The sequence below is a fragment of the Euleptes europaea genome, chromosome 6 (genome assembly GCF_029931775.1).
Source record: "Euleptes europaea isolate rEulEur1 chromosome 6, rEulEur1.hap1, whole genome shotgun sequence".
Lineage (NCBI taxonomy): Eukaryota > Metazoa > Chordata > Lepidosauria > Squamata > Sphaerodactylidae > Euleptes > Euleptes europaea.
In genome coordinates, this window is record NC_079317.1 from 36865627 (window position 1) to 36880710 (window position 15084).

The 15084-nt window shown below is 44.0% G+C and overlaps 1 protein-coding gene across 1 annotated transcript; it reads right to left on the reverse strand.

Annotated features, from left to right (window-relative positions):
• Positions 1-12245, reverse strand: ZNF410 (zinc finger protein 410). Its single transcript, XM_056851371.1, has 11 exons — positions 12226-12245; positions 10610-10797; positions 8090-8225; positions 7549-7767; positions 7098-7289; positions 5003-5207; positions 4018-4199; positions 3292-3381; positions 1938-2072; positions 1001-1138; positions 1-151 (listed from the first exon to the last, which is right to left on the reverse strand). The coding sequence occupies exons 2-11, from the start codon at positions 10640-10642 to the stop codon at positions 27-29; spliced, it is 1455 nt and encodes a 484-aa protein (XP_056707349.1). The 5' UTR covers positions 10643-10797; positions 12226-12245; the 3' UTR covers positions 1-26.
• Positions 12246-15084: the final 2839 nt, after the last annotated feature.

Genomic DNA, 15084 nt, shown 5'->3' on the forward strand with positions numbered 1-15084 from the left:
AGTGCTGCTCAAACTGACCTGTGGATTCACTGCAGCAAAGCTGACACCCCGTAAGAATGTCTGGATGTTGACATGGGCATTAGATGATGAGATGGCAACATGACATCTGATGCAGCATGGAGAGAATTTGTTGCTGCTTCTGCAAGGACCTCTACAAATCAAACAGAAGTAGAAGTTACACCTGGCAAACCATTCCTATGGGATTTTTGTCAGGCAACTTACTTTAGATACCCAGATTAAAACCTACTAGGATGGATGTTTTACAGCAAACGCAGGGAACAGTGGCAGACTAAGAATGCAAGAAAAGCCATAGGTATTTTACGGCTCTACAAAGGAATTCAAATCATTTGATGATAGTAACCAACCCAAAAGCAATGGTTAACCACAGACAGGGTTACGGACAACACAGAAGGCCTGTGAGTAGTGCCTGCATGCTGGCTCAAAACGTCCGGTTTTTTGATCAGTCCGGATATCAGATGTCCAGATAAGAGATACTCAATGTGTATCCAATTTACAGGCTCCTTTAATCATATTTATACCCAGCTGCCCTAAATACAATCCCCCACTAGGCCCACGTACGGAATGAACTACAAAAGCAGCCACACCCTCCAATCCCAACCCTACATCAAAGGGAGCAGTGCTATGTACTCCAGTAAATAGGAACAATACAGCAGCCAACCTTCAGGAGGGAGGGGCATCTAATTTGTAGGACAGAGTGCACTTGGCTGAGAGAAATGCAGAAAAACTCTAGTTTCCTTCTGCTACCACTTCTGAGTGTAAGGACTTGAAAAATACTGATTTTGCACACACAGAAATGCTACTGGCAGAGGAAGTAATTGCTGCAGCACAGGACAGCTTTCACAGTGGCCAAGGAGAAGTGCGAGCAGAACAATGCCATAGGATCCAAGCCACTATCCCATTTCAGACCAATGCCAGGTGCAAGATATCTACCCCCACCCACATAAACCCTCCTTTCTATTAGACAGAAACAGTCTCTCACCCTCTTTTACACCAATAATTGATTCAGTGTCAGGCAGGTGCAAGGATGTTACATCGAGGCTAGGTGGTGAGCTTATGGATACCAGGTTCTTACTGGGTACTTCAGATTCTTCCAATAAACTACTGCCCATCAGCGATTCTGTGGCAAAACACAACATGCTAGGAGTTGAGTAGCTACTCCAGTCTGCAACACTCCTTTAACATCTTCCACCACAGAGAAAACAATCTCTCTACACCACAGAAATCAGAGCTATACAGAGAATTGTTCTCTCATTCACTGGGTTGTATCCCACTAGCTTTTCTATTGGCAAAAGGGGGAGGTGGGGCCTCTTTAAACCACTGGAAAGGACTATGGTGGAAGTTGTGCAACCTTAGTGGATGAAGGCCATGTGGGATGGTGGCTACAGTGAGGAAGGGCCAGCAGAAAAAGGTTTTCATGCCCTCTTGGGACCTCAGAATGAATTTTGGGTTTGGTAGGCTGAACGGAATTCCTGAGATATTGGTAACTCCAACAAGTGAATTTGATGAGGGAACCAGATGGGTGGCCTTAAAAAGGAGTTATTGGCTTTTAACCAAATTTCTTGAGGCAGTTTACAGGACAAAAGGACTTTGATTAGGAGGTGGTATACAAAATTCACATACATTCCCCTCTCCTCTGGGTAAAGAAAAGACTGCGCCTCAGATAAAATTTATGATTGTTTTTCAAAATCAAGATATCTTCAACACTTATTGGTCAAACACTCTTATACTTCAAGGTTCTCACCCACAAAGGTTCTTCATAGAATTGTTTCCACATCATCCTAGTAAGAGTTGTTTCCATCACCCACTTCTCCCAATAGCCTCTTGAAGATCAGTCTGTCTTTCCAAACCTGACCCATCCCTTCAACACTACACAGGAGGAGATAAATAGGTGTCATCTCAGTCTATTCAGTCCCTACCTGTTGGTTCATGCTGCGTGTTGCTAATGTTGCTAATTGTTCCAGCTCTAGAATGATGTTTCTTCATATGAACATTCCTACTACCACTCTGAGAAAATGTCTTCCCACAGATTTGGCATTGATGGGGCTTTATTCCTTTAAAAAAAAGATAAAAAGAACTGCTGAATGTGAAGCGTCGGTTTTCTATGCAGAACTAGTTTCTCATCTACAGACCAGTTTAAAGGTTTAGCACTAGAAACGGGTTACAAAACTATCAGCAAATACAAGAACTGTAGAATCTCTGTCCAGTAAGTCCTGACCTGCAGGGTTCAGAGGACCCTTCCTGGCTTTGTTAAGAGCCTAGGAGTTATACTGCCCCCAGCATTAACTCTGGAGAAGCAGTTAATGCAGCTGCTAAAAATGCTTCTTTCCAACTTATTTACCCAGGAAAATGGCCCCCCTAATTTGACTCAGCGGATCTGGTCATCTGGAACCATGCCACAGAAACACTGAGACTAGACTACTGTAATGCACTGTACATAGGTCTGCCTTTGAATACTACAGCTGGTGATGAATGCCAGATCTTGGTTATTTTTAGGAGCTAGGCAGATCATGCATATTACACCCATTCTCTATTGGCTGCCCACTGGTTACCAGGTTTCATTCAGGGTGCTGGCTACCACGTATAAAACCCTTTATGGCTTTGGACTCTCATATCTGCAGGACCGCCTCCCCCACTATGCTCCACTAAGACAGCTTCACTTATCTGAGTAGGGTGCATTTTTGCAAATGGGTGAGATCAATAACTGCCCATACACGTGCATTCTCTGTAGTGGCCCCCACGTTACAGAATGGCCTGTCTGAGGTCAGGAAGGCTCCCACGCTTCTGACATTCTGCAAACTATGTAAAACAGAATTGATTTTTATAATGGACATAGGGCTATATTATAACAATAGTTTTAGGAAGGTGCTTTAATAAAAGGAACGGAACTGTGGACTACACTATCATGTATAGCGTATAGCATGTATTATCTGTTGCTATATGTATTATCTTGCTCTCACTGCATTTTCTGTGTTGTTTAACATGTCATGTTGAATACTTACAGTTTGATTTCTACAATCCTAGCCCTACTACATTGCTTATTAGATGTCTGATCCTATTGATTGCGTTGACTTACATTATGTAATCTGCCTTGAGTCTCTGTGAGAAAGGAAGACTACAAAAAATGTAAATAAATTTGGCCCACAATCTTATGCACTGAGGAGGAAAGTTTTGGGCCCACATCAGAATAAGGGTTAAAAAGGCAAGAAGGCAAAGTAGCAAAACTGAAAAAACAAGACATCTCTCAGACAGGCATTATTACGTGATCTGTACCTGAGTGGACAACCTGGTGCTTCCGAAGGCTGGAGTATTCAGCAAAGGAACGACCACATCCCTGAGCCTCGCACAAGAAGGGCTTTTCCCCTGAATTGCAACAAGTTACAGTTAGGGTATTTTACTAGTTTTAACACAGTTGCAATGGCTCCTAGTTTACTTCCAAGCACAATTTAAAATGCTGGCTATTGCCTTATAAGTCTAATACTCTCCAACTTGAAGGACAGTCTTCTCCCACATAAATCTGCCCACCAGTTGAGTCAGACTTAAGAAGCCCTGCCTTGTATGCCCTCAATTGTAGGAGAAGCTAGTTTTTAAACTGGTGATTATCTGTGATAGCTGATGATCTTAATGTTTTTAAATATATTTATTAATATATTTACTTTTTTAACAACACAAAACATAAATGTGTCTGAACTGTTCAGATACATGATTACAGCAGCAAGAGTGGTCATCACCTACAACTGGAAGCAAAAATGTACATCACTGAATAACTGGGCAGACAAATTAGCAGAATGTTCAGCGATGGCCAGGCTGACAAATATTGTTAATAAAAGACCCAGAGAAGACCTGAATGGATCTTAATGTTTTATTGGTTTGAATGCAGATTTTTGTTAGCCACCTCAGACGTTTTGCAGCTGAGAGTGTGGGGGATAATTATATAATTCATTGCAGATCTGTGGTACACAACTGCAGGAGTAGGATTAAAAAAACAGGAGCACACACCAGTGTGAATCCTCAGATGGTTCTTCAGATTCCCAGCCGTTGTGAACTGTTTCCCACAGCCTAGCTCAGTGCAGACGAATGGCTTCTCGCCATTGTGCGTTCTCATATGCACCTTCAGCCTCTGCAGTACATAGAAACTTTTCCCACAATCTTTTGCAGGACAAATAAAGGAACGGTCATTCCTGGAAGACAAAATAGGTTTCATGCCAGCATTACACACATTGCAAGGAGCAATCTGTCCTTTGTTAAGAAAGAGCTTTCTGTAATGCAAAGTTTGGGGTTAATTAAATTAAAAGTGGGGGGGGGATGGAAGAGTGGCAAAGTGACATAGTCAGAACTATAGCCCGCTTTGTTTTTAATTTGAAGTGATTTAGACTGAGGTTATATTTTGACATCTTTTGGTTAACTTCTAAAAACTGGAAATGAGTTCTACCAAAATTAAAATATACAGGCAGTGCATAATGACATACACAAAACAAGTCCAGTGCAGAAGCAGAATTACCCATCACCCAAGCAGCAATTTTGTGATCATTTGGGCTGGTATAGCCACCATAGTAAAGCCAGGAGCACTATTATTATGTAGTCACCGAATCCCATGTAAAATATTGCAGATAGTGAATGAGAGATCTGGGTCTACACAGAAATATCGATCAACACTGTTTTAGTTAAGATCAAGGAAATATATGGAGAAGGTTGGTAATTACTCCTCCTAGCCAGTGGCTGGTGAACTATGAAAAACAGGGAGTCAATGTAATTTCACCAAGAAAAAAAAGAATTAAAAGATGAGGTAAAAGTTCATAATACAAAGACTCTCTAGTCAAGCCTTGAATTCCAACAAGGGGGGGGGGGGAAGAGATCATTCTGTTATTTATTCCCTGTATTTGAACACTTGATTGTTCCAGAGTGGGAACTGATAATGTACTGCATAAATACCTATACAGTCTGCAGAGCTCTGCAAAGTCACAGCTATAGCAAGTCTATACACCTGTGGGTTTTTAGGTGATATTTGAAGTGGGCCGGCCACACAAATGTCCTGTCACAACCCTCAACTGTGCACTTCAGTTTTTTCTCAAATGTCCCATCACAGTCCTCAACTGTGCACTTCAGTTTTTTCTCCACACGAGGCAGGTGAGGGATGGGGCTGGATTCTTTCAGTTGGGGGTCTCCTGAGCAAATGTGAACATTTTCACCTGGAATTGGGGGGGGGGGAGAAAAAAGAAACGGTGAAGTCAGGAGTAGGTGCGAAGGTGATAGATGCCTAACAGCAGAGAACAACTTAATAAGATACAAAACCTATAAACTGGACATTTGAGTTTTGCATATGACCAACCCTATACAGCAGAAGAGCCAGAGTGGTGGTTAAAGCGTTGGACTAGGATTCTGGGAAAGGTCCAAGGTCACCAAGCAGGCTTCATATGGAGGCGTGGGGAAATGAATTCAGTTCTTCAGATTAACCACTACACCACGCTAGCTCTCAAGGTGTTGGGACTAGGATCTGGGAAACCCAGGTTCGAATTCTCACTCTGCCATGGAAACTTCCTGGGTGACCTTGGGCCAGTCACACACTCTCAGCCTCAACCCTGGAAGTATTTGGATGGGAGACCTGCAAGGAATACCAGGGGCATGACGCAAAGGCAGGCAATGGCAAACCATCTCTAAATGTCTCTTGCTTTGAAAACCCTACGGGGTCGTCATAAGTCAGCTGTGACTTGACAGCAAATATATATATTTCTCAATGTGGAAGTTCTATTTTGGAAATGAGGCTAGATGTATTCATAAAAATATCTGCCTTTCCTATGCTTTTTAAGTTCTTGTTCCGCTTATTTACCACCCCTTGGATGCCATCATTTATGTACCTGAAAGGGCTTGCTTATGACATGTCATTTGCTAATCAGGGACCCTCAGTGATCATGATGACACACAGCAATCGCTGATGGCAAGCAAATACCTCTCATTGCCCTCCTTCTGTATCAGGAGTGGGGAGGGAAATCATGAGCTGCTACTTCCTTCCTGTGACACTGCGCTGGTGGTTTCAATACCTCCCAAAATTGCACAGCAAGAATTTAATCCTCCTCCAGCTCTAGTTGCATGGAGTTAGCAGTAGAAACTGGAGTGGAATGTGGATGAGTATCCCGACACACATCCCACTGAAAGGAATACAATGCAATTAAGAATGTGTCCACAGCACTATTTTCAATGCAATACAAATGCACGTTCTGCCTCAACTAGCTAACCACCTCCAGCTGGATCAAGATGGAGTGCCAGCCCAATTGCTTAAGCAGTGGGGATGCACTGCCTCTTCCCTCCCCAAAAACTCACTCAAACAAGTGGAAGAGAAAGGACACACATGTTGGCTCAGACTACTTGAAGGATTGCATGATTGGTTTCCTTAGAGGACTAAGCTTGCTTGTATTCATACTGTGGAGAAGGCATTGCCTATAATGTCAGTGTGCTATGGACATGTAATTTTCCACCGCACTATCAGACCTTCGCACCAGCAATTGCTGAGCATGTCTGGCCTTCAGTGATCTACACAGTCTGGCAGCAATTACTGGGCAAAGCAGTCAACTCCCAGCCATGAGCTGCAAGCTCACGATACTCCATTTCCCCCAGCAAACCTAATTAAGGCCTGGCCAAATGCTACTGCGAGTGGTTTTCGTATATGCAGCAGGCATATACTGCAAAACCTCTGGGTCACAGTGCCTGGGGTTCGACAGAGCTCGGGAGCCGTGGCAGGTAAGAAGTTGACGGGAAGAGTATTGGCACTTGTTACTAAGCCAGATGGAAAGGCTGCACAACTGGACAAGTGGGCTGAGAGTCAGTCTCGGTATAAGCAGTAGAAAGATACTTTCTTTATGTTGGTCTTCAACTCAGCATAAACTGACCGAATGTCAGAGGATGGTAGCTCCTTGAAATGACTTTTTATTAAATTATCGTTAACAGCAAGATATAATCAGACTAAGGCTACTTTTTCCTCAGCCTCAAAAGACTAAAAATCTTTATGAATATATAAAAGGTTTATAAGATATCCTGAAGATTTTACCTGATGGTGCTTTGAAAAACAACAACGACCTGCTTACCATTATTGCTTGCTTTGGCATTCTTGGCGAGCTGGGCTCGAGTGGCAGCAATCAAGCTGTCATGTGCCAGTTCTTGCACTCGTAAAAACCACGGGGTACTGCTGTCTGCGCTATCGTTGGAGAATAAGTCATTCCCAGAATCCTCTGCTTCACCCTGGACAAACACCAGGTGCTCTGATGGCAAGCCAATGCCTAGAAGAGAGGAAGTTTCATCACACTGAGAACAGAGATGAGATCTCTGGTCTACCACAACATCTGCAAAAACATTTCTGGCCACTGGACTGGAAAGAGCTGTTGATGGTCACAGGACCCCTGCCTAAGCGCAACAGCGATCAATTTTCCACTCTTGAAAACAGATCATCATGAACTCACTCGGACAGGCATCGCTTGCCATTTTAATAACGGAGGGAAATCTAACTACCGGTAGACCCTAAAACTGAATAAAAGTTACCTGTTCGTGTTAAATTGAGGAGGATAAAGGAAGTGCTATCACTAGGTTGGAGGTCTTGCAATAAACTAGAAGTGTCAGGACTCGGTAGAAGCTCAGGTGGTTTCTGCACAGTTTCTGCCCTTGTTTCCTCACCATCAGGTCCAACATTCACCTGGAGACTTCGCAAGACAGCAGAAGAGGAAACGTCCTTTGAAGGGCTGGCATGACCTGGAGAGTCATCTGATTAAGACAATCAAAATGCTTCTTTAAAATTTGAGAGATCTTATTTAATCATTACAGAAAATGAATACTGTAAGATGATGCTAGCTTTATTACACAACAAACCATTCCATAGAGAATTCTCTATTAAGTTTGTATCTCATGACATCGAAGGATGGCTGTAATTTAGAACACTGTGATATAGAGAAATAATATCCTATATCGTAAACTAACACTTTAGCAATACCGTAACATTAGCTCTCTTAAACACTGCTCCATGCCTATTACAAAACTTTCACAAAACTTATCACAAAACTTTCCTAAAATTAGCTTAATATTTTACCTGGCAACATTAACCTGTTGCATTCTGGGGATTCAGTAACAGGAAGGAGAGAGAGACAGGTAATATCTTTATGTTCTGGTTCTACAAGCCCTTGTCCTAATGGAATAGATGTGTTCTGAACAAACTGAACCAGCAGCTGAAAAATAAGCAAATGTTTTAAGTCAGTAACAGGTACCTAGAGATGCTGCATAGCTATTAAGTATATTTTGTCAGTTCTCTCCCACCTTTTCCAGGACTTCAAGAATTAGTATTTTTTCTGCCTTAACTGCAAAAGATACCAAATAAAGAAGTCACAGAACTAAACTTGTGTCAATTTTGGGCTCCTAGTTGACTTCTGGAATGAGAAAATGACCCAGGCAGCTGACATAATCACTCCCAGGCACTCTCTCTCAGGTGTTAGATTTCAGATAGCCTCTTAGTGTACTGAGGGGCTGCAGGCAATGAAAAGACAAGGGAGACAGCTAGAGTTACAGTAGAGGAAGACGTAGGCTGAATCTGAAAGGACAAAGGCAAAAGCTCATTTTAAAGCATACCCCATGGCACGGATGACGGCAAAGAAACAACACTTTTCTGCATCCGCACAGTGTAGGCCATCGAGCTATTCTGGGTGGTCAGAGGCCTGTTGGGACCTGGCCTGCAGGAGAAGGACTGCTCGGTGGCCCTCTATGACCGTTTTGCTTAACACTTTGTAGATAAAATCTCTCACATCTGCTGACTTGGACTCTACGTTAGCAGTGACAGGGTTAGATGGTGCCAGAGTGCAAACTTGTCCAATTGCATGGAATATTTTTTAGTTTATTCAGTCTGAGGATAGGGACAAGATCTTGGACGTTTGAAGCCTGCCACTTGCATGTATGACCCTTGCCCTTTCCTGGTTTCTTAAATCTTCAAAGGGGAGCTGGCTGACTGGGTTTAAGAGGCAGTTAATGCTTCTTTAAGAGAGAGGGTTGTCACCCAACCTTGAAACATGCTGTGGTGTGTCTTCTTCTAAAGAAGCCTACCCTTGATCCAGGACCTCTCAATAATTATTGACCAGTCTCGAGTGTTCTTTCTTGAGCAAGGTTATTGAACGGGTGGTGGCTGCACAACTTCAGGCTTTCCTGGATGAAGCAAATTGTTCACAGGCCTTCTGCTGGATAAGCAGGTGGCAGCTGTGGCCAAGTAGGCTCACAACCTAGCAAGTAGGTTTCCACAACTCATGGGCTGATGACCACTGTTTTAATACACTTGTGTAATATTGATAGGTAGGTATCATATGGACTTTTACACACAGCAGCATCCAAACCACATCGCACCATATGTTAGGTAGCTTTGCAACAAGGCATCACAGTTTGTGCTATCACTTAAAAATTGTTTCACAGGCCACTAGACCAACACTTTCACATCTTTTAAAGAGCTCAGCTAGCCAATGGCTCTGACAAATAGATTCAGAGCACGCAGTTCAAAGCGAACATATTGTGGGGGGGCACATGTTCTCTTAGCAGGTACTAATGAGTAATGGCCATGTCCGATCATTAGCCAAGCCTGGAAAACTTCCTCCTTTTAGATGTATTTGGCAATAAAACACTGTATTCGTTTGATTTTGAGGAATATGTTGTGGCCTTCCCATAGCTTTTACCACTCTACCTTCCATTTAGATTTTAATATGGAGATAAAAATCACCTGCTGGGACTTTTGAATATTCAACAGTATCCTTGGCTGCCTGCCATCTTGGCAGCCTGGCTAGCCAACATGGAATAGCACAGACAAGGGGAAAATGGGTCTTCAAATGAAAGTGCATAATAGGAAGCATTCAGCATGAGCAGAAGCCAAACAAATAAAAAACAGATACTGAACCGTGGAAATATCTGTATCAGGCTTGTCCAGACCTAGGAGCTTAAATCTCATTAACTTTAAATTATGTTAGCTCTAACCTTTTGGGAAATTCTGATGTGAGCTTTCTTGATACTCTTTGGTACTTGTGGATGAATGCTGCTACAGGTCTCAAAGAGTAAGTAAAAATTAAGGTGTTATATTCCATCAGCAGGATCACAGTCTTCATGCTGCAAGCATTCTCCAAGAACATCACAGTTCTTCTGGTTTCTGTGAGCTTAGCTGCTCCAATGTCACAGGATATAGGAACCCTACACCACCCAACTATCAAGAGCTTGAATTCTAAGTGTAACCTACAGGTGCAGGTGGTGGGTTTTGAAAGGGACCTCTTATGGGTGCAGGCCAGGTGAGCAACTTTGGAGACTTGATGAAAAAAGATCTTGTTTCTATATACAACAACCATATGCTAACTGCACAAATGATAATACAGGTTAAGTATCCCTTATCCAAAATGCTTGGGACCAGAAGAGGGGCATTGTGGGGAACCTGCCATTGGTGCGACCGGCCTGCACATGTGCCATTTTATTACCCTTTGTGGGCGCTCAAAATGTTTTGGATTTTGGATATCAAATTTTTGGATAAGGGATACTTGACTTGTATTAACAGCACGAACTGATACAGAAACTGATGCATCAAGCCATTACCTACCTCTGGTTTAGATTCTAGCTCATCTGATAACATTGATTCAAGTTTCTGATTCCCAATACAGACTTGGGTAAGGCACAAAGCTTAAAGTTCAAAGTGAACTATGTTTTGTGATTATGCACATATTCAATCCCACAACTCTGTGAGGATCTTCTTGAGAGAAGCTGTAGTAGAGAACTATTCAATTTAATCTAAAAGAGAACAGAAATGAAGGTGACCAAACATTAAACTCATAAAACATAATGCCCAATACAATGCTTTAACCTGAATTCTCTCGTCAGGAGCCTTCCTACCATTGTCTTCTTGTTTTTCAAGCTACAGCCATGACCAGACTGTTAAACTCCCATAACAATTGGGCTGTCAATCTCCAGGTGAAACCTGGAGCGCTGTCACAATTACAACTGATGCCCAGGTGACAGAGATCAGTTTCCCTGGATAAAATGGCATCTCCAGAGGATGGACTCTAAACATCCCATTCCTACTGCGCTCCCTTTCCTCCCCTGGCTCCACCCCCAAATCACCAGGAATTTCTCCACCCAGAGCTGGCAACCCTAGCAGAGAAACCTAGAACTTTTAAAACATCAATCCTAGAAATAACCTGCAGTGTTATGACTCACAGCAGCATATGTCTAGTTGCAACAAAGCCTTTGAGCATGTACAGAATATCTTTCTGTTCCTACTGCGTAAGCACAACTCGCTTAGACTACTCTTCCCATTCTCCCTCGCAACATCCCCCCTTCTTCAAGTTCTTCCACAAAGAAGAATCCTTTAAAAATCCCTAATGCCCATCTCCAAGTGAAAGGAAGTTTCCATGCAACTGCATTTCATCATGTTCAATATTTGGGACCACTGCCTCTCCTACCACTCTTGCCAACAACATTTAGATTTAACTCAGAAACCCACCTTTTGACTTATCAATTACTGTACAGCAGTACGCACGTTGAGGACGTTGGGCAGTATTCCTACCTGCCATAGGCCGGAGAAAAGCATCAAACGTCACTTAGTGAAGTGACAGGCCACAGGCCACTAAATCATCAGCCACGACTGACAGCGAGCAAGGACGTCGACACTGACCTGCTCCGCAGCACGACTTCTATTTAAAGTGAAGCGCTTCAGCGACTTCAGCGCCCAAAACAACGGCTGCAAACACCGCAGACGCCGTAGTTAGTCCAGACAGTGGGGAGGGAGAGGACCCCGGCCACCCACCCCCTTACTAGGCTGCCGCGAAGCTTCACCGGCTAAGCAAGCAGGACAACCGAAGGGCAAGCGTCAGCTTTGCACCCTGACCCCGGGAACAGCACGAGCGACACCGGCAGCCCCAGCAGGCAGGCAGGCAAACGCGCCTGGACAAGAGGCCTGCAGGGGTGCGGAGCGCCCTGCTCCACACCGACTGCCCTACGACAAGGCCACGGCCAAAGCCAGGCCACTCCCACGACGAGGAGAGCGGGGGCTCCTCCTAAGGACACGGCTGGACACAGGAACCGCGGGGGACGGGCGGAGCCATGGGACCCCCGGACCCTTCGCTGCGGCCCCTTTCCCTCCACTGTCCGGGGGGGGGGAGAAGGGAAGGACAGAGTCGCTCGTTTCTCCTGCCTTTCCCGGGGAAAAGCTTTTCTTACCGGCATCTCAGAACCGTCCGGATATGACGCACGCAACCACCGGAAGTTCTAGAGGCCCGGCTAGGCCACATCATAGAGATGCGAGCGAGGCGGGTACTTCTAAAAACAAACCCGAGAGCCTAGCCCAAACCACTCAGAGAGAGGGGAACGCGGATACGCCGGCTTCACGTGCGGCACCCGTTTGACTGCCGTCTTATGCGTGGCAGGTGCATAAGGCAAAGTGGCTCTGTGAGTACAATACTGATCCTATTCATGTCATACATTTGATGAAGCGAGGTCTAACGCTACAAAGCTGTAGCTGAAATAAAAGGTAGGTAGTCTTTGAGATGCCACAAGCCTGTTTGCCTCTTTGTTTTTATTGGCTGCCCCCACGTTCAACTGAGAACGGAAACTCTTTAGAATTTCACGCCAGAAAGACAAAAGGCCCGGACGACAGACTCACTAGAAGCTTCCTCCTCTTTGTCCGAGCTCCGCCTTCCTCTTGCTTCTAGGACGCGCTGTGGCGGATGACTCGTGTGTAGAGTTACAGATCTTATCTGCAATCCATTTACTGTGTGCTAGTGAGGTTGAAGTGCTACGGGATTCTTTAGGGCTATTTTGGAGAGGGCGGGTTGCTTCTCGTACTTCATCTGATGACGTGAACTCTGGTCCAGAAATGCTTCTGCCACAATAAATTTGTTAGTGCCACATAACGCCTTTTGTTTTCACTGATGTTATAATAGCCTCTTCCCCCAAAGCCAGAGGGATTCAAAGGCTCCAGAGGATTATGTGAGTGTATAAAGTACAGTTAAGTTGCAGCCGACTCATGGCGACCCAGTAAGGTATCAAGGCAAAAGACTAACAGAGGTAGTTTGTCATTGCCTTCCTCTGCATAGCAACCCTAGTATTATAGCTTGGTAGTCTCCCATCCAACCCTGCTTTAGCTTCTGAGATCTGACAAGATCAGGCTAGCCTAGCCATCCAGGTCAGGGCCAAAAAGATTATAAGCTTTTATTAAATCAGCAACTGAAATCCTATGCATATATGCTAAAGAGTAATTCCTTTTGAACTCCATGTGACTTCTGAGTGCACAAAATCCAGCATTTCAAGAATCATTGTTGTCGATCATTGCTGCAATGACAGAAGCCAATTGGACTGTTCCTTTGCGGTTATGGATAGAGCTAGTTGCAGATTTTCTAAAACAAAGATGGTGAAGCTTCATGGATCAAGGAAAAATAGTAGCTATGCTACACCAACGCTGGAATTAAACGCTGTAATTAAGCCTGGCCAGTAGAATTTATTGTGGATTGTAACCTGGATGTATTTATCAGTATATATAGTCATGATGTTTGTACATGATAAATTATGTCCCTCAGCCACATGCTTTTGTATTTTAAAGCTTCATGGATCCCAAAAGTGAGCAGCAGAAAATAATAATCTACACAAGCCTAAAAATGTCAAGGAGAATGATGAAATTATAAAAATTAGAGGCATGATCCTCTGGCTAAAAAACAACATTGGGGCCAGCATGCTTTATTTGTTGGTGTGAAACAAGATGCTGCACTACATGGAACACTGGTCTGATCCAACAGAGCTCTTCTTATATTGGAAGTGACAGCATTGCAGAGTGGTCAAAAATATGCACAGAACTGGCACAAATAGGCACATGGTTGCAACAGGGCTCAAAACCAGGTTTTGCCCCACAGTAATGCTCCCCCAGCCCTGACCTGGATGGCCCAGGCTAGCCTGATCTCGTCAGATCTCAGAAGCTAAGCAGGGTCGGCCCTGGTTAGTATTTGTATGGGAGACCACCAAGGAATGCCAGGGTTGCTGTGCAGAGGAAGGCACTGGCAAACCACCTCTGTTAGTCTCTTGCCATGAAAACCCCAAAAAGGGGTCGCCATAAGTCTGCTGCGACTTGATGGCACTTCACACACACAATGCTCCTCCAATGTAGTGCTTGATTCTTCCTCAAAAGAGCGCATTACAACCATTCATTTAGTTGCATCTCATGGAAATGCCACTGGGACTGAGGATTAAACCTGTGCCCTGCCCTGCCAAGCAGATAAAGACATAAAATTGCCTTAAACCACTGGTCTACTATGACTGGTAGCAGCTTTCCAGGGTCTCACATCAAGGTCTCTCACTTCACCTGTGACCTGATTCTTTAAACGGGAGATGCTGGGGGACTGATCCCAGGACCTTCTAGGTGCAGAGCAGACATTCTATCATTGCACCACTGGTCCTTTCACTATCTATTTGCATAGCCACATCCCAGCTTTTGGGGTCACTGAATGTTATGACTATTTCTGGCAAGAAATAAGGCCTCAAAGAGGCAAGAATCACGTACGGGAACACCAAATTGAATTAGATGAGCCCTATCGAACTTGGGTGCCTTTTACAATTTGCCTATGCATCATTTGTAAGTGAGCCTTTCTTTTTACTCGCTGGAACCATTGCAAGATGATGCTCCTGTTTTCCTCTCGAGGCTAAAGAACAAACACCTCTTGAACGGGAATAACGGTGGACAGTGACTGTTTTTATCCCCATTCTCAAATTGTCACTTACTCCTCCCTAAGCCAATTCATTGTAAAAAAATTTTTTAAAAAACCTGTCCTGCAATTAGAAGTAGAAAAGGGCAAGAGTCCAGTAGCACGTTAAAGACTATTTTCTGGTAGGGTATGAGCTTTCGTGAGCCACAGCTCTTTAAATGCAAAAATATTTTCTAATAGGGTATGAGCTTTCGTGAGCCACAGCGTGAGCTGTGGCTCACGAAAGCTCATACCCTGCCAGAAAATATTTTTGTTAGTCTTTAAGGTGCTCCTGGACTCTTGCCCTTTTCTACTACTGCAGACAGACTAACACGGCGACCCACTGTGA

Bases quoted from the DNA above. Each gene is read 5' to 3' on its own strand.
- ZNF410 (XM_056851371.1), bottom strand. From the start codon at position 10,642: ATGTTATCAGATGAGCTAGAATCTAAACCAGAG. The intron at 5,208-7,097 runs GTAAGCAGGTCG...CCCCAATTCCAG, and splicing joins TGCCAAAGCAAGCAATAATG to GTGAAAATGTTCACATTTGC. The intron at 152-1,000 runs GTGAGAGACTGT...TTTGATTTGTAG, and splicing joins AATTATTGGTGTAAAAGAGG to AGGTCCTTGCAGAAGCAGCA.